General features: G+C 40.6%; 1 protein-coding gene across 5 annotated transcripts in view; it reads left to right on the top strand.

Annotated features, from left to right (window-relative positions):
* The window catches only part of NUDT14 (nudix hydrolase 14), a 142750-nt gene that overhangs the window by 68257 nt on the left and 50175 nt on the right, over positions 1-24318 (top strand). Inside the window, exon 1 of one of the 5 annotated variants that reach the window (XM_058162873.1) lies at positions 2508-5920. The exons of the other annotated variants lie outside the window; for them this stretch is intronic. Within the exon in view, the coding sequence (XP_058018856.1) occupies positions 5840-5920 (81 nt within the window). The 5' untranslated portion in view covers positions 2508-5839. Of the gene's footprint in view, positions 1-2507; positions 5921-24318 lie in introns of those variants that run through there. 5 annotated transcript variants of the gene reach the window in all.

Here is a 24318-nt window from a genome sequence, read left to right as displayed (position 1 = left end):
ATGATCTGACTCACTTGATCCACATGCTCACACAGGTGCAGGTCGGGTGGGTGTGCTCAGCTTTCAGCAGCTGCCAGAGGCAAGAACAGGGCACAGGAATGCAGGATCAGGAAAGCCCTATCAAATTGCAATCCACAAAATCAACAGAAACTAAAACTAATATGGTAGCAGGACAGCAGCGATAATAATAATGCAAACTGATTTTGCTTGAACAGGAAACAACACACAGCCAAAGGAACAGAAGGAATATAAATTAGAAAAGCGGGTCCCCAGTGTATTTTCTTGTTTTTCATGCAGCTCTTAAAGATTCAAGAGGTCATCTCCAAGGTAAAATGGTGCACTATCTGGCATCAGTAGAAACAAGGAAATGACCCCACAAGAGGAACTAGTATCCCATATAGTGGTAATAATATCTACCAGGTTCACATTAAAAAAAGTGTCTTCTATTAAGGCAGGTCTGAAGCCTAGCATTCCAAATGCAGCCTCACTCACTGGTCCATCATGGGTGCTAAATGTTTCCGTTTCTTGCAACTGCAAAAGTAGAATTTTCAGTCTGAAACAGCTGATTAGTTAGTTTAGTGAAGATATACAGATCTACAAACCTTAAGGGGGGTTCTGTATTTGTGAGATTGCCTTTCTCTAATTGTTTCTGGCTGACCTACAAAATCAAACAGGGTTGCCATGCCAAGATCCCATCAATAAAGCAATGTCATTCTACGGGACCAGGAGGTGTGCCTTCTTTGTATCTGCAGCTGACAATTGGAACAGCAACTCCTCTGAAATCTATATAGCTCTGAACATGCTGACCTTGGGGAGCTTATTAAACAGTTGGCTCTTCCTACAGGAATTGAGATAGTGATGTTGTGTGAACCTCTGTGATATTGTGAAAGTTGCTGATCCTTTTTGGTGTGACTGCTTTTTACTGTAAGAGACCAGATAACTATGAGATACAGCCTATTTTATACAGCAGTAGAATTTGAGAAATGGGTATATACTGTATCCTTAGCCAGCAGCAAGCAAGTATTAACTGCTCATTCAACTTTGCTGGGAGAAGAGTTTTCCATTTGCACTAGATTTAAAATCCATTCTAACATGGATTTACATTAGGATTACATTAGGATTTCCATCCTAACATTGTATGACCAAGCAAAAAGACACATGATGTGTGTTTGAAGCCAGCCATTACAATTTATAAACTATGTTTTCTTAATTGTTTATGGCTGCAAATATATATGACTGCCCATCTTAATCAAATAACTCTGGGTGGTCTGGTGGGTGACAATACATAAAAAGAAAAACATGTATATAAAAAAGTCATGAGGTAAAAATAACTCTTCCATTGACACGAAACAAAACATACAAACTAGATTCCAATAATTCCTGGCCTTGAAGCCACGAATCAAAACACTATGCTTATTCTAAGTGTGATAAAAACAAACCATGAGTGAATCCAGTCTTCCTTTAAATAAGTTATCATCTGGGTTAATTTATTTATTAAATGTATATGCTACCTATCTCACTGTGCAAAGCAATTTGAAAAGACATAAGTTACTCTGCAGTTGATTAGAAGCATTGTTTCTTAGAAATTGTATTTGAAGCACAGTTTATGACGTTGGTTTTAGGGATAAGTTAGGGTTCATTGTTACTGGATTAGTCTAGTGTTAGAATTCTGGGGATCACTTTCTGTTTACTAAGAAATAACTGGCATCATCAACCTCTGAGGAAAGGAGGAACCTATTTGATACTATAGGCATTGAATGGGTCTTACTGGTTTCCAAAAAGCAGATGAAGAGTTTTCTGAAACTCTGACAGGCAGTTGTGCTAAATGCTTGACTCACCTGTGCCGTTTCTACAACATCATCAGAAGTGAAAGTCACCACATAAGGGAATGAAATATGCCAGCTACCCTTGAAGACTATGCAGAGGCTTCAGTTGATCCAACAGTCTGTATAATGTATGTTAACCTATTTAACATTACTACTGCAGAAGCTGCACTATCTACCAGTAGCATTTAGGTGTTGGTTATAAACCCTGTCTGGTTCAGGGCCTGGCTATCTCTGCAATTTCCTTCTCTATCTCCTCTAACTGATGTCTTCTAATAGGGAGACTTGCTAAGGATACTAGATTTTGGAGGACCCCATCCTCAAGTTTTCTCAATTATGATTTTTGAAATAAACTACCTCCAGATAACTGGCCAGCTACCTCTTGGTTACTGAGCTAAGGAAATCTAACTTTTCAAAAAGATATTTTGGAGCATTTGAATGTTCTGTCTGATAGACAAGCATCAGGTGCTTGTTTAGGTTATTGGTTCCTTACATTATTCCTGATTGTAATCTGATAAGAAGCTCTCAATTCCAAGATGCAAATGTTTCAAATAAATAATTAAATAATTTAATTCCTTTGTCATTCCTTGTGACTTGCTTGGCCTATTCAGAAATACAGGTGAAACTAAAAAAATTAGAATATTGTGCAAAAGTTCATTTATTTCAGTAATGCAACTTAAAAGGTGAAACTAATATATGCGATAGACTCATTACATGCAAAGCAAGATAGTTCATGCCTTGATTTTTCATAATTTTGATGATTATGGTTCATGAAAACCTCAAATTCACAATCTCAGAAAATTAGAATATTGTGAAAAAGTTCAATATTCTAGGCTCAAAGTGTCCCACTCTAATCAGCTAATTAAGCCATAACACCTGCAAAGGGTTCCTGAGCCTTTAAATGGTCTCCCAGTCTGGTTCAATAGGAATCACAATCATGGGAAAGACTGCTGACCTGACAGTTGTACAGAAAACCATCAATGACACCCTCCATAAGGAGGGAACGCCGCAAAAGGTAATTGCAAAAGAAGATGGATGTTCCCCAAGTGCTGTATCAAAGCACATTAATAGAAAGTTATGTGGAAGGGAAAAGTATTGAAGAAAAAGGTGCACAAGCAGCAAGGATGACCGCAGCCTGGAGAGGATTGTCAGGAAAAGGCCATTCAAAAGTGTTGGGGACTTTCACAAGAAGTGGACTGAGGCTGGAGTCAGTGCAACAAGAGCCACCACACACAGATGGATCCTGGACATGGGCTTCAAATGTCGTATTCCTCTTGTCAAGCCGCTCCTGAACAACAAACGATGTCAGAAGCGTCTTACCTGGGCTAAAGAAAAAAAGAACTGGTCTGTTGCTCAGTGGTCCAAAGTCCTCTTTTCTGATGAGAGCAACTTTTGCAACTCATTTGGAAACCAAGGACCCAGAGTCTGGAGGAAGAATGGAGGCACACAGTGCAAGATGCTTGAAGTCCAGTGTGAAGTTTCTAGTCTGTGTTGATTTGGGGAGCCATGTCATCTGCTGGTGTTGGTCCACTGTGCTTCATTAATGTGCTATTAGAATTGGACTATTGCTGATTGTTGAACATGTGGCTCTCAAAGCTACTTCAAGAATTGTTATTTTAAATTTGAAAAATGTAATTACTGTCAATCAGACCCTTTGGCAAAATAATGTAAATGCTACAATGAGCCTCAATGAACTAGGAGCCATGGTGGCGCAGTGGTTAGAATGCAATATTGCACACAAACTCTGCCTACAGTCTGGAGTTTGATCCTGATGGACTTGAGGTTGACTCACCTTCCAAGGTCAGAAAAAAGGGAACCCAGATTGTTGGGTGCAATATACTGACTTTGTATATCGTCCAGAGACTGCTGTAAAGCACTATGGAGTGGTACATAAATCTATTGCTAAGTGCTAATGAACTTTGATTCTCATACCCCAATTTGTCTTCTTTTTCTACTAGCACAACGGAGAGGAATTTGGAAACTGCTTGTTTTTCTTGAACCAAAACTTGTTAACTATTTTTTTCTATTCTTTTTATCTATAGTTTGTTGAAAGCAAATTCACCTTTAGAGCTATACCCTGAAGCATAAAACTATGTCCCAGTAATGTGCCACCCGGTGCCAGCATCCATTAACACATCCCTTGACACCTCATCATTTAACTTCCTTTTAAATTAAAACTAAAATAAAAAGCTCACTTGCTGCACCTAACCAGGCTTAACCTAATCTTTATTTTCAATGTTTCCAGCCCCTAAAAATGAATCCTTCTTGAATAAACAACAACAAATGTTTGGAAGCTAAAACTTAGAAGTGAGCTGTAAGGTAAATCATTGGATTTTTAGAAGAGCAGCAATTCCAAGATTATATGCTTAGCATGGACTCAAAAGGCCATATCTTGCTGGGGAATCCCAAAAGTTTACACGTCTTATTCAATAATAGAGTTTTAATAAGAATTCTGAACTGACATAAATAGGGCTAAATATACTCCACAAGATGGAGAATAAACACAGATATTAATGAAAATTCAGTTTCCTGGAATTTTCAGTAACTCTTTCCTACCCTCAATCACCCAGAAATTTAGTTAATCGTTATATTTCAATTAAGTGCTGAAATTTTGGAAGCTAAAGGTTTGGCTGGTAAAGGATCTTAATACCTAGGAGAGCTCCTTGCTATTACTAGCTTAACTAAAACAAGCGGAAATACAGAATACAGCGACTGTTAAAACATTCCCCCAAATAAAAAGATTTATGCAGGGTTGTTCAGTTTGGTTAATCTGTAACAACTTCAAAACCAAATCATTTTGGGTGCATTAATTTTTAGAAGTTGATTATATATGCAATTTTTTTCCTCTGAAGCTTCAAAATAGAATAAAAAGGAACTGGACAATTATCCTTATCAATATCCAGGAAAGAATTCACCAGGCAGCTTTATGGTAACTTCTCTGCCTGTCTCTTACCAGCCCTTTCTTCATAATTTGGAAATAATACTTGTCAATTTTGCAAGGATGAAGTAAAGATGATGTAGAATTATCATGGCCTGGTAAGACATAGTTTCTCAAGTGTAACGTACTGAACAAACAACTGGCTGGATGGCAGGATGGCACATATCAAATCATAAAACACGGTGTATAAATAATCATGGCCATGCTTGCTGTGCCAAAAATAAAGGAAATTTAGCTTAATGTAATTGGGGTGGACTTGCAACAGCTTGTCTTCAGAAATTGTGGGTGCTCCACCACTGGAGATTTTAAAGAAGAGACTGGACAACCACTTGTCTGAAATTGCATAGGGTCTCCTGCTTGAGCAGGGGTTAGGCTACAAGATGTCCAAGGTCCTTTCAAACTCTGTTCTTCCATTGTTATATAGTCCAAAAAAGGCACTCAGAACCGCTCTTTGGCTATGATCATCTGATCATTCAATCTCTCTGAGTGCTCTGAAACTAGCACTGATGTTGTTACCTCCTGTGGGTAATGAAACGTTTGCAAGAAAACAGCCAAGCTCAGAGAGCACCAAGGACCCTCCCCTTCCCGAAATTATTGATTCTTTGCCATCAAATCCTTATTGACTCCTAGCGATCACATAGATAAACCTGCTAAGAACTGCTATATATGTGCCATTTACAGCCCTATTTCTCTTGCAGTGAAAAGTGGGGGTGAAGAGTGTAGTGCAAACTACATCATAAGGTTCCCCCTCAAGCTTTTATCTCTTAAAGAAGGATTTTAATGACATTCTTGTCCTCCACCTTGAATTCAAAGTTTTTCCATAGGAAGAGAGCATAGTCCTGCATCCATCCATTGCCCTCCGACTCCACTCATCCACACGGGGAAAAGATGAGGAAAAAGGGAAACCGCTGGAAAAGCCCTCGGACAGTGGGCGCTCTTCTCTAGTTTCCGCACGCATTTCCCCGCCGACTGACTCTCTTGCCCAAGCTCTCCTTCTTTCTTTCCGCTCCTTCCTTCTCGGCTTCCCTGCAAGGTTAACCCGGCGCCGTCATCCGAGGCTGAAGTAGCGGCACCCGCCATGGAATCGATCGAGGAACTGGCTCTCGGACCTTGCGTCGCCTCCCAATATTTGCGGCCTTTTCGCCTCCGATACCGCCAGGTAAGCAGGCTTAGTTGAGAAGGCCGCGGGAGGAGCCGCTGCTTTCTCTTCGGGAACGCCGAGCTTAGCCCACTTTCGCCGAAGCGCTAAGGCTACGCTCTCTACGCAAAGCCGCTGCAGTGAAAGGCCTACTCCCGGCTTACCTGCCGGCGCAGCTAGGGAGGCGGCGGGAGGGTTAGGGAGGATTTCCTATCCTCGTAAGAGTCGCTGCTACTGGATGGCGGAAAGGGTCGGCGGGAATTTAGGGCCCAGGAGTGGACTCTGCAGGCCGGCAGAGTAGCCTGTGGATACCGAGTCGGAAGCATCTTTTTCTTCATGGGGTTGCCCTTCCCCTCCCCCCCCACTTAGGAAAAAGGGATCGAGCGTTTCCGAATGCAGGCAGAATTTTTAGTCCTTCCCACAAGAAGTGTATTATTACCTTTACTTAGTTAAATGCTCTTTGCAATGATTGCCCTTGAACATAGGCACCCTCCCACCCTCCCTTTGCTGCGATTAGCTAGTTTGCTGTGTGTCCTTTCGCTTGAGCATGCTTCAGTTTTTTTATGTTTAAAATGGGCAAATTCGGGAATAAGGGAATAACTTCCGGTCCTCTAGATGTTTGAGGGATGGCTTGAGATCAGAAAGTGAGTAGGGATTTCTCTACTGCGCCACTCCATAAATTTACCTGTTTCTGCACTTTGTTTACTGCAGAATTGATATCCCCATGCTCCTATTTTCTGCATTGGGCACCACAACTAGCATATATGTATGTAAGGGGAGAATTAACCAGAGTGTATCTCCCTATCTTCTGATATACTTTTCCAACAATTGTTCCCAAAAATATAATTGGGATTGTGACAATAGATGTTCTATTGGGACAATAGAATTCTGACTGGAATTCTCTGCTTTAGTGAAGATTAATTTCAAGGTCATATTAAAATTGTTAAAACTCACCTATTCCCCCTTTTTCATACTGTCCTGAATAATCCTGCTAGGTTAATAATAGGGTACATATGAAACAGCTTGGTATGGTTATAATCAGGGGTGAAATCCAGCAGGTTCTGAGTGGTTCTGGAGAATTAGTAATGGAAATTTTGAGTAATTCGAAGAACCGGCAAATACCACCTCTGGTTGGCCCCAGAGTAGGGTGGGAATGGAGATTTTGCAATATCCTTCACCTAGGAGTGGGGAGGGAATAGGGATTTTGCAGTATCCTTCCCCTGCAGTGGGGTAGAAATGGAGATTTTGCCGTATCCTTCCCCTGCCACGCCCACCAAGCCACACCACGCCCACCAAGCCACACCTACAGAACCAGTAGTAAAAAAATTTGGATTTCACCACTGGTTATAATGACAGCAGAGTTGCAAAATGGCTACCATTTTAAGGCCTGAGTTTACAGTTATATAAACCTATTGAAAGAGGGAAAGATTATTTCTGCTTTATCAAATAGTAAGTCAGGTGGGGACAAGGTTCTCAGTGAATAATAGGGTAGTAAAATATGCAATTGACTAGAGTCACACAGTGCATTAAACTATGAATCAAGTTGATTTCATAGAACATATTGAGTTACGGCTTAGGGTGTTTTCTGAACCCAACCAATTGTAATTAACTCAGCAAACCATGTATAACACAGCCAGTTTTTGACTCAATTAATAGATCATGCTTTTGTTGTTAGTTCCGAAGTCGTGTGCGACCTATCATGACCCCATGGACAACGTTCCTCCTGGCCTTCCTATCCTCTACCATCCTCTGGAGTCCATTTAAGCTCACGCCTACTGCTTCAGTGACTCCATCCAGCCACCTCATTCTCTGTCGTCCCGTTCTTCTTTTGCCCTCAATCTTTCCCAGCATTAGGCTCTTCTGCAGTGAGTCCTTCCTTCTCATTAGGTGGCCAAAGTATTTCAGTTTCATCTCCAGGATCTGGCCTTCTAAAGAGCAGTCAGGGTTGATCTCCTCTAGGACTGACTTGTTTGTTCGCTTTGCAGTCCAAGGGACTCGCAGGAGTATTCTCCAGCACCAGAGTTCAAAAGCCTCAATTCTTTGGCGCTCAGCCTTTCTTATGGTCCAACTTTCACAGCCATACATTGCAACTGGGAAAACCACAGCCTTGACTATACGCACTTTTGTTGGCAGGGTGATGTCTCAGCTTTTTAGTACGCTTTCTAGATTTGCCATAGCTTTCCTTCCTAGGAGCAAGCGTCTTTTAATTTCTTGGCTGCAGTCCCCATCTGCAGTGATCTTGGAGCCCAGGAAAATACAATCTGTCACTACCTCCATTTCTTCCCCATCTATCTGCCAGGAATTGAGAGGGCCAGATGCCATGATCTTAGTTTTTTTAATGTTGAGTTTCAAGCCAACTTTTGCACTCTCCTCCTTCACCCGCATCAAGAGGCTTTTTAGTTCCTCTTGACATTCTGCCATTAGAGTGGTATCATCTGCATATCTGAGGTTGTTGATATTTCTCCCGGCAATCTTAATTCCAAGTTTTGATGCATCCAGCCCTGCCTTTCTCATGATGTGCTCTGCATATAAGTTAAATAGGCAGGGCGATAATATATAGCCTTGCCGGACTCCTTTCCCAATTTTGAACCAATCAGTGGTTCCATGTCCAGTTCTCACTGTTGCTTCTTGACCCGCATACAGGTTTATTAAGAGACAAATAAGATGGTCTGGTACGCCCATCTCTTTAAGAACTTGCCACAATTTGTTTAATCCACACAATCAAAGGCTTTAGCATAGTCAATGAAGCAGAAGTAGGTGTTTTTCTGGAACTCCCTAACTTTCTCCATGATACAGCATATGTTGGCAATTTGATCTCTAGTTCCTTTGCCTCTTCGAAATCCTGCCTGTACTTCTGGTAGTTCTCAAGCCACATACTGCTGGAGCCTAGCTTGTAGGATTTTAAGCATAACCTTACTAGCATGTGAAATGAGTGCAATGGTGCGATAGATTGAACATTCTTTGACATTGCCTTTCTTTGGAATTGGAATGTAAACTGACCTTTTCCAATCCTGTGGCCACTGCTGAGTTTTCCAAATTTCCAAATTTTCCAAATTTCCTGACAAATTGAGTGTAGCACTTTTACTGCATCGTCTTTTAAGATTTTGAATAGCTCAGCTGGAATACTGTCTCCTCCACTAGCTTTGTTGTTGCTCAGATTTCCTAAGGCCCATTTGACTTCACATTCTAGGCTCAAGGTCAGTGACCACCCCATTGTGGTTATCAGGGATGTTAAGCTCGTTCTTGTATAGTTCTGTGTAATTTTGCCACCTCTTCTTAATCTCTCCTGCCTCTGTTAGGTCCCTGCCACTTTAGTCCTTTATTATGCCCATCTTTGCATGAAACATTCCCTTCATATCTCCAATTTTCTTGAAGAGATAGGTCCTCCCTATTCTATTGTTTTTTTTCTATTTCTTTGCACTGTTCATTTAAGAATGTATTCTTATCTCTTCTAGCTATTCTCTGAAATTCTGCATTCAACTGGGTGTATCTTTCTCCCTTGCCTTTCGCTTCCCTTCTTTCCTCAGCTATTTGCAAAGCTTCCTCAGACAGCCATTTTGCTTTCTTGCCTTTATTTTTCTTTGGGAAGGTTTTAGTTGCTACCTCTTGTACAATGTTGCAAACCTCCGTCCATAGTTCTTCAGGCACTCTGTCTATCAGATCTAATTCCTTAAATCTATTTGTCACCTCTACTGTATATTCATCAGGGATATGATTTAGTTCATACCTGAGTGGCCTGGGGCTTTTCCTTACTTTCTTCAATTTAAGCCTAAATTTTGCAAGGAGAAGCTCATGATCTGACCCACAGTCAGCTCCTGGTCTTGTTTTTACTGACTGTATAGAGCTTTTCCATCTTTGGCTGCAGAGCACATAGTCAATCTGATTTCTTTGTTGACCATCTGGGGATGTCCATATGTAGAGTCATCTCTTAGGTTGTTGGAAAAGAGTGTTTACTATGACCATCATATTATCTTGACAGAATTCTATCAGCCTGTGCCCTGCTTCATTTTGTACTCCAACACCAAACTTGCCTGTTATTCCGGTTATCTTTTGGCTTCCTACTTTAGCATTCCAATCTCCCATGATGATAAGGACATCATTTTTTGGTGTTAATTCTATAAGGTGCTGTAGGGCTTCATAGAACCGGTTAATTTCATCCTCTTCAGCACTAGTGGTTGGGGCATAGACTTGGACTATTGTGATATTGAATGGTTTGCCTTGGATTCGAACTGAGATTATTCTGTCATTTTGGGGATTGTATCCCAGTATTGCTTTTCCTACTCTTTTATTGATTATGAAGGCTACTTCCCTCTTCTGAGGGATTCTTGCCTGCAGTAGTATACCTGATGGTCATCTGAATTAAATTCACCCATTCCTGTCCATTTTAGTTCGCTGATTCCTAAGATGTCGATGTTCAGTCTTGTCATCTCTTGTTTGACCACGTCCAGCTTACCTTGATTCATGGATCTTACATTCCAGGTTCCTATGGAGAAAAAATCTTTACAGCATCGGACTTTCCTTTCATCACCAGATACATCCACAGCTGAGCGTCCTTTCGGCTTTGGCCCAGTCCCTTCTGGGCCAAAGTACTAGCCCTCCGCTCTTCCCCAGTAGCATATTGGACACCTTCCGACCTGAGGGGCTCATCTTCCGGCGTCATATCTTTTTTCCTTTTTGTATTGTCCATGGGGTTTTCATGGCAAAGATACTAGAGTGGGTTGCCATTTCCTTCTCCTGTGGATCACGTTTTGTCAGACCTCTCTGCTATGACCTGTCCATCTTGGGTGTCCCTGTACGGTATAGCTCATAGCTTCATTGAGCTATGCAAGCCCCTTTGCCATGACAAGACAGTATTCCATGAAGGGGATAGATCATGCTAAATTAGTTTAAATATAACCAACATTACTTTATGAACAATGAGATGGTTCAAGCCTTATATTAAAATTTATTTGGTTTTGGTTAACTATGCTTTGTCAAATTATGTTTATGTTTGGGTATTGACGAGGCAGGAGACCAGGTTAGTGACAACAGCTCTTTAATATAGTGTGACCCAGCAAAACTTCTGGAGAAAAACCTCTCCTTATATACACTTCAGCCAGAGGCTGCATCCAATCAGAAGCGAGATACTTCCCGCCTAAAACTCCCGCCAAAACTTACAGTAATACATTACACTCCTTCCCTCCCAGAAGGCACTTTGCCAATATTTACATATTACTTCTCTACGTAGTCCCGCAGGTACGTGGGGCGTCTCCTGACTCTCCCGGACCTGCGCAATTCACTTTCTGGAGTTGAGTCGAGCTTGCGGAGGACTTTTCGTTCCTCTGAGCTCCTCCTCCCGCCATCCGCCCTGGATTATTGCCGGCTCGGACCTGCTGTCCTCTAGAGGACCGGAGGGTGTCGCTGGACCTCGCCTGACTCAGATAAGTCTCTGTTTGGTTCTCGCTTTCTGTTTGTTCTCGGCTCCAGTCAGCTGTGGGGTTAATTAAATCATAGTCAGGGCTGGTCTCGCCTAATTCTGCCTTATCGCTCAATCTGTTTCTTAATTGATCTATGTGGCGCCTCCAAACTCTGCCATCGTCTATTTCCACTAGATAAGATTTGGGGCCCGTTTGTCTATGACTATCCCCTCTTCCAGCTTGGGCCGTCGCTGTAATTATGTGCCCACACTGAGTCTCCTATGTTTAATTCGGATTCTATCTGGTTTTGTTTTGAACCCGTCCTGCACGTAGTTCGGTGTAGCCGGTCTAGCGGGCACCGTAGCTTCCGCCCATTAATAGCTCGGCTGGGCTGCGGCGGTGGCCACACAGGGGTCCTGTGTTGGACGGTTAGGAATGCGTCGATCTGTGCCTGCCAATCGCCGGGGCCGCTTCGTGATAGCGCTTCTTTCGCACTCCGAACAAAACGTTCAGCAAGGCCGTTCGACGCAGGGTGGAACGGCGCTGAGAGGGCATGTCGGATGCCCTCTTCAGCCAGGTACCCTTCAAATAATGCTGCGGTGGACTGTGGGCCGTTATCGGACACGAGGGTGTCCGGGAGCCCGTGCGTGGCGGAAAGGTGTTGTAGCGCTGCAATGACAGCTCACGCTGTTGTGGATTCCATTAAGATGATCTCCAGCCATTTGGAGAATGCATCCACCACAATTAGAAATGTTTGGCCGTGGAAGGGGCCGGCAAAATCAATGTGTATGCGGGACCAAGGGCCTTGGGGTTTCTCCCACTCCAACACTGGGGCCGTAGGTGGTAGTGGTCTGGATTCCTGACATACCTGGCATCGGCCAACCCTGTCACCGATTTCCTGTCCATTAGGGGCCACCAAACATAGCTCCTGGCTAGCCCTTCATCCTTACAATTCCTGGGTGACCCTCATGCAGTAGTTCCAGGACTTTTTCTCAGCTTCTCTGGAACTACCACCCTATCCCCCAGAGCAGGCACCCCTTGCACAGACAATTCCCTCTTTTCTTTACAATTCCTGGGTGACCCTCATGCAGTAGTTCCAGGACTTTTTCTCAGCTTCTCTGGAACTACCACCCTATCCCCCAGAGCAGGCACCCCTTGCACAGACAATTCCCTCTTTTCTTTACAAACTCTCTAAAACGTCGCCTGGCGCAGCGGGCCATCCCCTTTGAACCCAACCGATTACAGTTCTTAAAACAACGTCCCGGTAGGAGGCCCGAGCCACTTCCTGCGATGTGACTGGGCCAGAGTCCCAAGAGTCAATTAGTAGAACGGGGGTGCCCGGAGTAGGGTCCTCGATTTCCCCGGGCAATGGGCATCTGCTCAATGCGTCCGCATGCCCCAGCTCTTTCCAGGTCGATGCTGCAGTTTGTAGAGTAGGCGGCCAAAAAATAGTCCATCTGGTCAGTCTAGGTGATAGTGCCACTGGCGTTGGGCGGTCGCCAGCCAGTAACCCCAATAGCGGTCTGTGGTCAGTGATAATTTCAAAGTCTCTCCCAAAACGTATTCGTGAAATTTTTCACCCTGACACTATTGCGAGAGCCTCCCTATCTAGCTGGCTGTAATTCCTCTCAGCCGGGGACATCGTTCGTGAATAGAACGCTATAGGGGCTTCAGTGCCGTTTGGGAGTCTGTGGCTAAGTACAGCTCCTACTCCATAGGGGGACGCATCACAAACCAATACTAACGGCAGTCTGTTGTTGTATTGTATTAACAGGCTATCGCTTGATAGCAAACTTTTTACTGCCTCAAATGCCCTATTCTCTGACTTCCCCCACGACCAAGCAGTGTTTTTTCCAAGCAATTTATGCAGCGGTTCAGCAACGGTTGCCTTGTCTTTTAAAAACACGGCGTAAAAGTTTACCAGACCCAGGAAAGCCTGGAGTTCTGTCTTGTTTTTGGGTGCTGGGGCTCTCTTTATCGCCTTGACTTTGCTCTCAGTGGGGTGAATCCCTTTTTTGTCTATTCTATAGCCCAAAAATTCAACAGATTCGACCCCTATCTGACACTTGCTTGCTTTGACTTTTAATCCTGCCGACCTAAAAATGGCCAAAACTTTCCTTAATCGCTTCCCCAGTTCTCTTAAATCTTCCCCTGATACCAACACATCATCGAAATAGGGTACGACTCCCGGTAACCCTTGTAGGAGCCGCTCCATCAAATTTTGGAATAGCCCCGGGGCCACACTCACCCCGAACTGTAACCGGGTGCACTTAAAGGCACCCCGGTGCGTTACAATGGTCTGGGCTTCAGCTGTGCTAGCATCTACGGGTAGCTGTTGGTCCGCTTGTGCCAAGTCTAATTTGGCGAAAACTTGTCCGTGCCCTAGTGAGTGCAATAAGTGTTGCACTACTGGAACTGGGTAGGCGCTCTTTTGCAATGCTTTGTTCAAGGTAGCCTTGTAATCAGCGCAAATCCTTATGGACCCGTCTGGTTTTATAGGGTGACGATTGGCGTCTCCCATTTGGCATGGTCAACTGGCACTAGTATCCCTGGCTGACTAATTTATCTAACTCTTTGTCGATTTTAGGTTTGAGTGCAAAGGAACCCTCCTTGCCTTTAACCTAATGGGAGCTATTTGGGGTCTAAATTGAAGGAGATAGGGGTCCCTTGTACTTGCCTAAACGGTCCTCGAATCGTCTGAATTCCTCCATTAGGGCGTTTGCAGGTTGCATCCGCTCCGGTGGGCGCCAGTCACCCCATTCCCAACGCCCGGAACCAGTCTAGCCCCAGCAAGCTTGGCAAGGTTCCTCGACTAACGTGATGGGCAGGGTCTTTTCGTATGTCCCGTACTTGACCTCGACGGTCGTTGTCCCTCGAACAGGGATGCGGTTGCCCTGGTAATCCTGCACCCGGGCCGTTGTTTCTGTAGCTTGCGCTTTGCGATGTCGGCAAGGCTTTCACAAAAGTGTCCCAGGACATGATTGTGATAGCTGATCCTGTGTCTACTTCCAGTCGGCACGTACGCCTTCAATTGTCGGGTTTGTGAAGATCTTTTCTTCGATGCGGGTAGCTGCGTGGTCTATGGTAACAGTCATTCGGTTTGACTTCGCTCTTTCTTTCCTGGCCAATCGCGGTCGCCTCGCCGATCTCGCGCTCTGATTGGCTGGTTTGAAATTTCGGCGGAATGTGGGGTTTGCATCTCTGACTCAGAGCCGCTCTGATTGGCCGATTTGAATTTTCGTGGAAGGTTGGGGTGCTCGGCAGACTTGAGCCAGGTGCCCTTCCTTTCACACCGCCGCAAATGGCGTCCCTGAACTTACATCTTTGGCGCTGATGTCGCCCGCAACTTCCGCATTCCTCCGGGTCTTCCTTGTCGATTTTCCGGTGTAGTGGACTTCTTCCTCCTCTTCGCTGGTTGACTCACGATAGGTTTCTTCGTGGTGGACTGTGCTCGGCTTTGCGCCCGCCATCGGCGTGAGTCGCTTTGTAAGGTGTCTGCTGCATGGTTGGACATCTCATGGGCTCTGGCTTCGTCCAGAGCGTTTACAATGTCAGGTTGCTCTTGGCTAGCAACCGTCTCCTCAAACGGATGTCTCTGACCCCCCGTATAAGTTGTTCCAGCAGCTCTTCGTCCAGATCGCGGTACTCGCAATGCTTGGAGGCTTGTCTCAGGGCTGCCATGTAGTCGCTGATAGACTCGCCTTCTTGTTGCCTGCGCCCCCAAACTCGTGCCGTCGAACGTATTTGGACGGGGCTGGTGCGTAGTGATTCTTCAGGAGGGTCTGAAGGGTCTGCCACGATACGGAGTGTAGCGGTGTTGGCTCCGCTAGAGCTTCTGCGACGGCGATGACTGCGGACCCACAGTGGCTTATGAAGTAAGCCCGTTTGCGGTTGTCGGAGACTCCCTGTAGCTCGTTTGCCTCCAGGAAACTTTCGAAACGGGTCATATATATTCCCCATGTCTCCTGGGCAGGGTCAAACGGAGTGGGTGGCGTGTAGCCGGTCATCGCTGCATTCGCTATCACCTTGCTGGGTTTGATTCTCGTAGTGAGTTCAGCTCTGTTCTGGTGCTCTGCCTCAAGATCCCATCCTCGTCGCCAATGTTATGTTTGGGTATTGACGAGGCAGGAGACCAGGTTAGTGACAACAGCTCTTTAATATAGTGTGACCCAGCAAAACTTCTGGAGAAAAACCTCTCCTTATATACACTTCAGCCAGAGGCTGCATCCAATCAGAAGCGAGATACTTCCCGCCTAAAACTCCCGCCAAAACTTACAGTAATACATTACAGTTCAAGCCTTATATTAAAATTTATTTGGTTTTGGTTAACTATGCTTTGTCAAATTAGCTGATTGTAGTTAATTTAATATGTTACTATTAAACCAAGCTTGAATTAGTGCAATGTACAAACCCTGTCCACATGTTCAACTTTTAAGTTGTAAGATTAATTCTTAGCCGCCCTTTAAATAGTAAGGCTAGGAAAGATTCTGTTCTATCTGTCAAACTATTATTACAAGAAAACAATTTGAGTAGATGGATAGATAAATGGTTCAGCCTAGTTTAAAGCTGCTTTATAGATAATGGTACTCTGAATTAATATTTGAATCTTTAAAAAAATAAAATTCAGTATTATGCTTTTTGAGAATATCAAATATTTTTTTACTTTTATTAGCTTATTGATTCTATTATAAACACAATGTATATGAATATCCTAGTTGAAAGATTCCTTGAGAAAGGAAGTAAACAATTCAGTATCTACCAGGACTCTAAATGGAACCATTTACCCTTTAGAAGCATATAGTAATTTTTTTTTATCTGAATAGCTTCACCTGTATAAATTCTGCCTTATCATAGTTTGGACTTACTATTGTATTTTGCAATATCTGTAATTCTGTAAGATATCCTGGGTACATTTAATACGTCTTCATTGGTTTTCATAACATTTTTGCTTATTAGTGAAATTAAATCTTGAGAATGAAATGGCATTTGTGCACTTTTATTATGATTCAGCTTTCCAAATGGTTACAGCTAGGAGTATTGCTAAATACCTTAGATAAATAATTATAAATGCAGACTTCAGTAGTTTCTTGCATAAAAATATGCTATTAAGAATATAAAAAGAGGATTTTATGAATTGGGATGTGGATCGAGTTTATAGAGTTAATTCACAATATGCACGCACGCATGCAGTTCCTAGAGAGGTTCATGTCAAATTTGTGAAAAGAGAGACGAGAGATGAAATTCTTAGAAAACATAGGAGTGGGGCACTGACTTATAGGGGCAGGGAGATAGCCATTCTGAGGCAGATTCCCAGACAGATACGTGAAATGAGAAAGAAATATTATTTTTTATCAAGCAAATTGTACCAGAAGGGAGTGGGCTTCAGATGGCTGATGCCAGAGGGATTGATGATTTTCCGGGAGGGCATTACGAAAAAAATTAGTACAATTGCGGAGGCTGCGGCCTACGTGGAGGAACACAAAGCCCTCCTGGATTTAGATGACCCAGGAATTGAAGAAGGGGAGGTTATAGACCATGGGGCGGAGGCGGCTGCCGCTGTTGCGGCCCTGGAGTTGGGTCAGGCTGAACCCAGAGTTCTGAGATCCAAAACTAGGAAGTGACAAAGATATTTGGTATTGTGTTGGTTTTCCTTATTCTCTTTCGTATGATATTCTGATTATTCTTGACCCTTCCTTATTGTGTAAGATTGAAACTTAGCTACTTCGTATCACCTGCTTGCCATATGGCTGTTGTATGTGTTTAAAATTTTGAGTAAAATTCTTATCATGTATAAGAAAAATGAAAATTTACCATACCTGATATGTATTTGCATAAATTTTTTTTTGACCAATAAAAACTTTTTATAATAAAAAAAAAAAAAAAGAATATAAAAAGAGCAGAAAGTTTGAGTTCTTATACAGAGAATCATAAGATTCATAATAGTTGGAATTCTGTTTAATTACACATCAGTAATCAAGGACATAACCTAGAGAAAAGAAGTAACCTAGAGAAAAGAAGTAACCTAGAGTCTGCAACGACTAGCACGTATGTGCGAGGGGAACCTTTACTTTTACCTTTAATCAAGGACGAGGCTCTCCAGATTGCACTATAGTTTTGTATAAGAGAGAAGAATCTTATTCAGCAATAAAAATGGAAAAAACAAGGTGCCAGAAGAATTGGGAATACACAGCTACTCAGTTTTCATTTTAAGTTTACTTTTCCCTGGCCAGATATACCTGGGAAAGGACCTTGATAGCATCACTTTCTTGATTGAGGTAGAAAACAAGAATGTATGTGTGTATGTATGTGCCTTCAAGTCAGTTTTAATTCTCTATGACTGTCTAGACTAGTTCCTGCAATTTTGGCAAGATTTTTGGAGGTGATTTCCCATTGTCGTCGTCTTATGTTTGAGAGAAGATGACTGGTCTGAAGTCGCCTAGTTGGCTCCATGCCTAAGCATGCCTGGAAGTCACAGTCTCTTAGTTTCTAGCCTATTGCCTAACCATGACACCAAATTGGCTCTCCTATAGTAGGATATCATCAGCATATTGATAATACTTGAACAGATTACCTCACCCAGCAGCTTCATGTAAATGTTGATCAGGAAGGCTGCAACAGTTGAGCCTTGAGGCATCATGTAAGGAGCCTTTGGCTTCATACACAAACCAACTGGAACCAGTCACAGAAAAAAGAGGAGAATCACAGAGAAAAGAGGAGAACCACTGTAACATTGTGTCTCCAATCCTAATCCCTGCAATCTGGCCGGAAGGTTACCATGATTGATGATAAAGTTCCTGAAAAATAAAGAATGAGAACAGGTGGACCATCTGGTTATATCAATACCATTCCACCTCTGTCAAAGATAACTGACAACCATGATCAATGATGTTGTCAATGTTAGTTCCAGAAATGGCTGTTTGGGGAGGAGGTGTATGACTGTCTTCTTCGAGCTAGGCAAAAATGTTCCCTCAATCAAAGATACACTTACCCCCTCATGGGCCAAACCATTCTTCACCTTCCAAGAAGTCCTAACTAACCAAGTGGGGGATGGATCTAATAAGCAGGTAGCTGAATCAATAATCCCAAGGATCCTGTCCACTTCCTTGGGAACTATTGGGTCAATCATTTGGCAGTCTGAATCTATTTTTTGAGTGGATCTGAAGAACTTTATCCAATAAATGTCTTATGATAGTCCTCACAGCAGGCCTGAATATGTGAACCCTTCCTTCCCACTAAATGCCAGGTTACCTTGAACACAGGCATTGACCATTATCTGGGGACCATCTGTTTGTCATAGTGCTGCTAGGATACAAAAGATCAATAAATGTTACCTCTAAAGATCCACTGTCTGCCCTCCTGTCTTTCTGATATATAGTAATAGTAAAATAACTTGGCTGCTTATTTATGTTTATTATTCTCACCTTATGTTTTTTTGAAGAAGCTTGCATATGAGAAAGAACATTCTATGTATAAGCAGATTTGCATGTGAACATAGTTTTCTTTGCCTTTTTTTTAGTTAAAAAGGCTTCCTCTTTCTTTCCTCATGAATTTACTTTCTTTAATTGTGTCCCTTTACACATTGACCAGAATTTCATTAATGTATTAACAGCCAAGTTTAAACAAACTTTAAAAGGTTAGTTTTCTTCAGTCGTCTACTTAATAGCACACTAAAGTCATGAGCTCTGATCGAATCAACATTAATTATTTGCTTCAAGTTTTTCTTGCTGGATCAGAATCCTCTGAACATTTTGTATGAAGCCTGGGAGAGAGCAGCTGGCCTGGACATGGGTTGATGCCCCAGTTGACAGATTGTTGGATTAGAAAGAATATCAAAGGCAGCAGGCAAGATTAGGGATAAGTGAACTTCTAACAGCAGTTTCCAGGAGAAGAGAACAGATGATAAACAATGGGAATGGGGTACTTAGGGGTTAGATGAGAGGTGAGAAGGCCATGGGAAAAGTGTGGCGGTAATCACTAAAGCTCCAGGTTGCTGCACCTCATGAATAGAATAGGAAATGGGATTTGCAGGGACAGATGTGATGAACGATGATGAATACATTAAAGACAAAACTTTTCAAGGTGAGTGTTCTTTCATTAATCTGCTCAATATAATTATGGGAATGTCTTTGCCATACAGAAAGTACTGTTTGTGATACACATATTAAAGTAAGAAATATACACTAAGTTGAGAGGTTATATTCTTAAACATTTTAAAGAGTATTTTATTGGATAAGAGAATAAAAAATAGGGCAATTTGTTTGTTTGTTTGTTTTTTGTAAGAAGTGCTTACATAAAGATTTCTTATCAAATGTCATGCCTTCAGTTCTATTCTTATAAAAATTAAATTATTATTATTATTATTATTATTATTATTATTATTATTATTATTATTATTATTATTATTATTACTCATTTTTCTGAGAGTTAGCTCTGAACCAAAATTGCAAAAGTGCCACCTTTACAGAGTTCTTTTTTCTGTCAGATTGGGTATATGGATTGTTTTTTAGTTACAAAATAAACATGGAATTGGCATTGCAAGTATACAAAAGATACGTCAAAAGGAAAGGTGAGTGAAAGTATCTTATCTCACTGGTATAATAAGCTGTCTTGTCAATCCTCTGCTTTTAGCTACTGCGTGTATTATGCAACCTATTTAATTCATTAAGATACAGAATTTCAAAACATAGCTGTGTTTTACAGGCAAAATGCTTATGGGTAGTAGTAAAAGAGAGCCAATTTGATTGAGTGGTTAAGACACCAGGCTAGAAAGCAGCAGACCATGAGCCTTAACTATAACCATGAAAGTCAGCTTGGTGACTTTGGGCCAGTTACACTCTCTCAACCCAACACACTTCACAATGTGGTGATTACGGGGAAAAAGAAGGAATAAGATGCATTGGATATGCTCACTATCTTGAATTGTAATAAAATTATAAAGACAGGATACAAACAAACGAATAAATAAACCCTCTGGATTCTCCAGCTTTTACTTAAATTCAAACAAGCAAATTTTGTCATATTCATATTGGAAGCAATTTTAAAAATATGCCAGGAGGATTTTTTATTCTTAAAAAAAATTCTGAGTTAAAATGCTTTTGTTGCTATTTTATTAATATATTTCCTATTATAAACATTTTGGAAAGTATGACCATGTAATTAATTAAATAAATACCAGTCTCCTGAATGTTAGTGAAATTGGCACTGTTTCTTACAAAGAGGTGGCCTTTGCCCATTTTCTGAAATGAGCATTTTCTAAAATGGGTATTTTAAATGTATGGTACTGCCATTCATACTGTTGGCAGAATAACATAAAACATAAGGCAATCTCAGAAACCGTATCACTGAAATGTAGTGATACATTTAGAGAGGATTCTGTGGCCTGCAAAAATGGGTTTGGCAATGAAAATTCCCCTGATTTTATCTTAAAAATACACATTAAGTTTGTGACCTCTTTGGAGTACATAAACCTAATATCAGTACCTGTAAATGCTTCTATAAATAAATTATAGATTTCCATAGTACTCACCTCAATTACTTAAATTACTTTTTTAAAAAAACAGAACATCAGGTTTCTTTATTAGCGTTCACTTCTAACTCAAAAGTTTTTAAATCCTTCATTAAATATCATTAAGGTATTCAGTAAGGTATTTTTAAAAATATATGATTATTCATAGATCAGATCCTTATACAGTCTCTGATGTTAAAAAGTTTATGATGCTGAAGCTAGGCAGAATAGTGCAAGAAGGAGAGACTGGATTTTTATATGCTGGATTGTGTTCGATAAAATGAACAAGCATAGCATCTAAATAACTTCTCAATTTAGGTTGCTTTAGGTTAAATACTCTGCAGAATTTATAAGGACATTACATTTGAGATCATCATTTCCATCCCATAGGGTTTTTTGCTCTCCAATTAGGTTATTCATCAGGTCCTTTGCTTTATTTGCCATCATTGTGGGAGGTAATGACAGTCTCAGTTCTCTGCCATTGCCCTAAGTTATGGAATAATCTACCAGGAAAGTCTGCCACAGCACGCTCTTGGCCTGCATTCAGGAAGATTTGCAAAGCTCAGCTTTAGAGGAAGTTGTTGAATTATATTACTAAATAATGTTTCCATCGTTTTGTGTTTTGCTTTGTTTGTTTGTTTGTTTGTTTGTTTTAAAAGGCAGCTTTAGGTATGTACTTATCCTATGACATCTGCAACACAGAATTATATTTGCAATTCTCCCTGATAATTATCTCTGCAATTAAACATTTTGAAGTAGTTTATCTCTCCTAGAATCCAAATACCATCATTTGTTTACTGTATATACAGTCGTGTGAAAAAGTAGATACACCCCATTAAATTATTTAACTTCTTCATCATATTCCAACATACAACTAATATGATTTGATTGCTTATTTGTACCCATAACTCTCATTAAGTGTTGTACCTTATGATTCTTGATAAATGTATCTTGTCCTTTTATGTACACTGAGAGCATATGCATCAAGACAAATTCCTTGTGTGTCCAATCACACTTGACCAATAAAAAATTCTATTCTATACAATATTCTGCAGGGAGGAGTGGTAAAGATTCCTCCCTGTCAATGTTGAGACTGGTAGATAGTTATAAGAAATCCCTATTTGAGGTTGTTTCTGATAATGAGGACAATTTTATTATTAGAAATATTAGAGCCAAGGCAATGTACTTACTTTTTCCATAGAAGTAAGTAGAAGTATTCAAAGTTGGAAAAAAGAAAGCTTGAAATCTGAAAGTTTCAAATTATCTACCTCGCAGAGTCTGATTTTATAAAAATGTGACAAGCCTCAAATAATACAGATCATTAAGTGGTATTTTAGGTACACAACCATAAAAATTGAAATAGGCACTGATGTCTTTGTTGGACCAAAACCCTTAATATTAAACAGTTTAAAATTTCAAAACAAGTTATGACTAAGGATGAATTTTCTTCCCTTTTTAAATTAATTTAAATAAAATGTTCAGTTTTAATCCTTTGTCCAAGATCATTACAAATGGGATGATGTCCTCACTGATCAGAAATATTTTATGGAGTATCTTTATGGAAATTTTTAAAAATGTATTTACCGTCTCTTTTATGTAATTTTTTGCTTCATAAAAAAACTAGACACATTCTGCTGGATATATTTTTAAAATTAAACTGAAATAATGGAGGAAACAGGGATACATATGATATAGAAATTTTCTTCTTTATATCTTCCATATTTCTTCAAAAAGCATATTTTTAAAAATCTGAAGGTGCTAGCATTTATTCTGTTTTCCATTGATTTTGGTAGAAGGGTAAGAATTGTGAAGATCTTTGTCATTTTTGTTGGAAGGACCTGTGAGAAACTTTTTCTTCTAATTATAAAAAAATCTAATGATTGTTTCTAAGCCTTGCCTTCCATTAACCCCCTACAGCTGTCCTTCAACAAGTTGTTTTAATGGCTTTTGAAATAAGTGAGCGGAAAATGGCTTCTATGGTACTTTGGAGGCTGAGATGCAAACTGCCTTTGCTTTTTATCAGTGGGAGGATAGCTTGTTAAAAGGCTTTTGTGATTCTAATTTTAAAGATGGAAAGGACATTAGATGAAACTACCAAAGTTAAAATAATTATTTCAGTTCTTCTTCAATAATTTTTTTCCATATCCCCCTTAAAAAAAAGAGAAGTAAAAGGTGTACTTAGGCTGAATAATGTTCTCTTCTCATATAGTTACTTCTGTCCAATGTCACATATCTGATTTCTCTTCCTCTGGGCACTATTTGTTTTTCAACTCTTTTCAAGTGTTTTAGACTGAAAATGGAAGACTAGGAAAATAATGAAGGGAAGGTGTATTAGATATGTTCACCACCTTGAATTATTTATAAAAAATAATAAAGGGATAAGGGATAAAAAAAATCTAATAGAAAAGCCATTCTTCTAGGGTCTTTCAAAAGCCTCTTAAAAGTAATACTAAGTTGTTTTCCATATAGAGTTCAACATCTTGTGACTTTTATAAATGTATCCATTTTCTTCTCATAATATAGGCGTGGATTGCCACTGTCTTCTTGCATAATGTTTTTTTCCCCAAGCTAGCCTGCAGTCCTGAACTTGCCAAATAGTGCCAACCATGTACACTGATCAGGACTAAGCTTACCTAGCAACCTAAAAGAGTCAGAGTTAATTAGGCATCACAACCTAGCTGGCTGAAAACATTTGCTTGTTTACCTGATATCTTCTTGGGGAAAGCAAAGATGGCAAAAATGTCTTGGTCAACTGGTCCTGTTTGGCTTTTTGACTCTAGGAAATGTGGTTTATATTCTGTTATGTGCCTTCATTACATCTTATTTGGTTCTTCTAAATGGCCATTATCTTAGCCATTATCTCCCATGTAAACAATAGGGAATGCTTTGGCAGAAAGCATTGCAAAAATATTTTTTCATGATTATATTTCTATAATGTTTACTCAGTAGATGTAATATCCTCCATTGTTGTATGAATGTACATTAATTTATCTTAATCTGGCCTACATCAGACACTAGACTGGTGTCAAAATAAATATGAGTAATTCTAAACATTATTTAGAAATTGCTCATCATGCTTAGTAATATAATGTCTACCTTTACCTTTTCATATTTAAATCCAAACATTAAAATTTTACTTTCTTTTTCTAGAATCACTTTGCACTGGTGTTAGTTGTTGCATCCCAGTTATAACCATAATTTAACTGCTCATAATAAACTAGTTAGCAAGGAAAATATTGTAGTAATGTTAATCTCCTATTTGTATAGTGGTACTTAAATGTTTCTGAAGCTTTGAATTTTCAGTACTTTTTATGACTGAAAACATGTTCTCTTCTCCATTCAGGTTCTAACAATAAATATAAAAAACCCAATTAAACAAATGAGTTGAGAAAATTATATTTGTTTGTTAAGGAAAATTAATCAAAGTTACATATTTTTGTGTGGCAAAAGTGTGTGAACTTCTAGGATTCTCAGTTCATTTGAAGGAAATTAGTCACATATTTTGGTCAGTGGGGTGA

This window comes from Ahaetulla prasina, chromosome 1 (genome assembly GCF_028640845.1).
Source record: "Ahaetulla prasina isolate Xishuangbanna chromosome 1, ASM2864084v1, whole genome shotgun sequence".
Classification (NCBI taxonomy): domain Eukaryota; kingdom Metazoa; phylum Chordata; class Lepidosauria; order Squamata; family Colubridae; genus Ahaetulla; species Ahaetulla prasina.
This window is presented reverse-complemented; position numbering and strand designations above follow the sequence as displayed.